The 1,461-nt window shown below is 60.0% G+C and overlaps 1 protein-coding gene across 1 annotated transcript in view; it reads left to right on the top strand.

Moving 5' to 3' along the window:
• Positions 1–1,461, top strand: part of MEX3D (mex-3 RNA binding family member D) — a 36,409-nt gene that overhangs the window by 28,729 nt on the left and 6,219 nt on the right. The window contains exon 5 of the mRNA XM_011964110.1: positions 892–1,457. Within this exon, the coding sequence (XP_011819500.1) occupies positions 892–1,457 (566 nt within the window). The remainder of the gene's footprint in view (positions 1–891; positions 1,458–1,461) is intronic.

Raw genomic sequence — 1,461 nt, 5'->3', positions numbered from 1 at the left:
AGAGAGAGTTTCGCTCTGTCACCCAGGCTGGAGTGCAGTGGTGTGCAATCTTGGCTCACTGTAGTCTCTACCTCCCAGGTTCAAGCGATTCTTCTGCCTCAGCCTGCCGATTACCTGGCACTAATGGTGCCTGCCACCATGCTTGGCCAATTTTTTGTATTTTTAGTAGAGACAGGGTTTCACCATGTAGGGCAGGCTGGTCTTGAACTCCTGACCTTGTGACCCGCTCCTCTTGGCCTTCCAAAGTGCTGGGATTACAGGGGTGAACAATGACACCCCACTTTTTTTAGTTGGAGTCTTGCTTTGTTGTCCGGGCTGGGGTACAGTGTTGCGATCTCGGCTCACTGCAACCTTCTTCTCCTGGGTTCAAGTGATTCTCCTGCCTCAGCCTCCGAGGTACCTGGGACTACAGGTGCCTGCCACTACACCCCAATCATTTTTTGTACTTTTAGTAGAGAGAGGGTTTCACCATTTTGGCCAGGCTGGTCTCGAACTCCTGACCTCAAGTGATACTCCTGCCTCGGCCTCCCAAAGTGCTGGTATTACATGTATGAGCCACTGCACCCGGCTAACCCTACCTATTAATACCGTCAACGCCAGATATTAGGGTCCAGCTTATGAACTTGGGGGAAACACTCACACCCCAGCCGTCACACTCTGTGGTCCCAGGTGAACGGCGCACACCTTTCAACCTAAAACAGGTCCCCTTGCTGTCTTGCTTCTATGCCAAACCCTGGCGCCCAGAGGGGAAACTGAGGCCCGGGGAAGAAGGGATGTGGTGTCAGGATGAAATGATGTTGGGCACAGGCTGGGAGGTAGGGACTCCCTCACTGGCTCTGCAGCCCGCATGCCCCTTTGGGTCACCTTGTCCTTCCACTCCTTCCCCGACAGGCTGCAAAATCAAGGCCCTGCGGGCCAAGACAAACACCTACATCAAGACCCCGGTGCGGGGCGAGGAGCCGGTCTTCATCGTGACGGGCCGGAAGGAGGACGTGGAGATGGCCAAGCGTGAGATCCTGTCGGCGGCCGAGCACTTCTCCATTATCCGCGCCACGCGCAGCAAGGCCGGGGGTCTGCCCGGCGCCGCCCAGGGCCCGCCCAACCTCCCCGGACAGACCACCATCCAGGTGCGCGTGCCCTACCGGGTGGTGGGGCTGGTGGTGGGGCCTAAGGGCGCCACCATCAAGCGCATCCAGCAGCGGACGCACACCTACATCGTGACGCCCGGGCGTGACAAGGAGCCGGTGTTCGCGGTCACCGGGATGCCCGAGAACGTGGACCGCGCGCGCGAGGAGATCGAGGCGCACATCACACTGCGCACCGGCGCCTTCACCGATGCGGGCCCCGACAGTGACTTCCACGCCAACGGCACAGACGTCTGCCTGGACCTGCTCGGGGCAGCCGCCAGCCTCTGGGCCAAGACCCCAAACCCAGGGCGACGGCCCCCCACGACCACGGCCG

Source organism: Colobus angolensis, unplaced genomic scaffold, assembly GCF_000951035.1.
Source record: "Colobus angolensis palliatus isolate OR3802 unplaced genomic scaffold, Cang.pa_1.0 Scaffold64, whole genome shotgun sequence".
Classification (NCBI taxonomy): Eukaryota; Metazoa; Chordata; class Mammalia; order Primates; family Cercopithecidae; genus Colobus; species Colobus angolensis.
The sequence above is the reverse complement of the archived record's forward strand: the minus strand, read 5'-3'. Positions and strand labels throughout refer to the sequence as shown.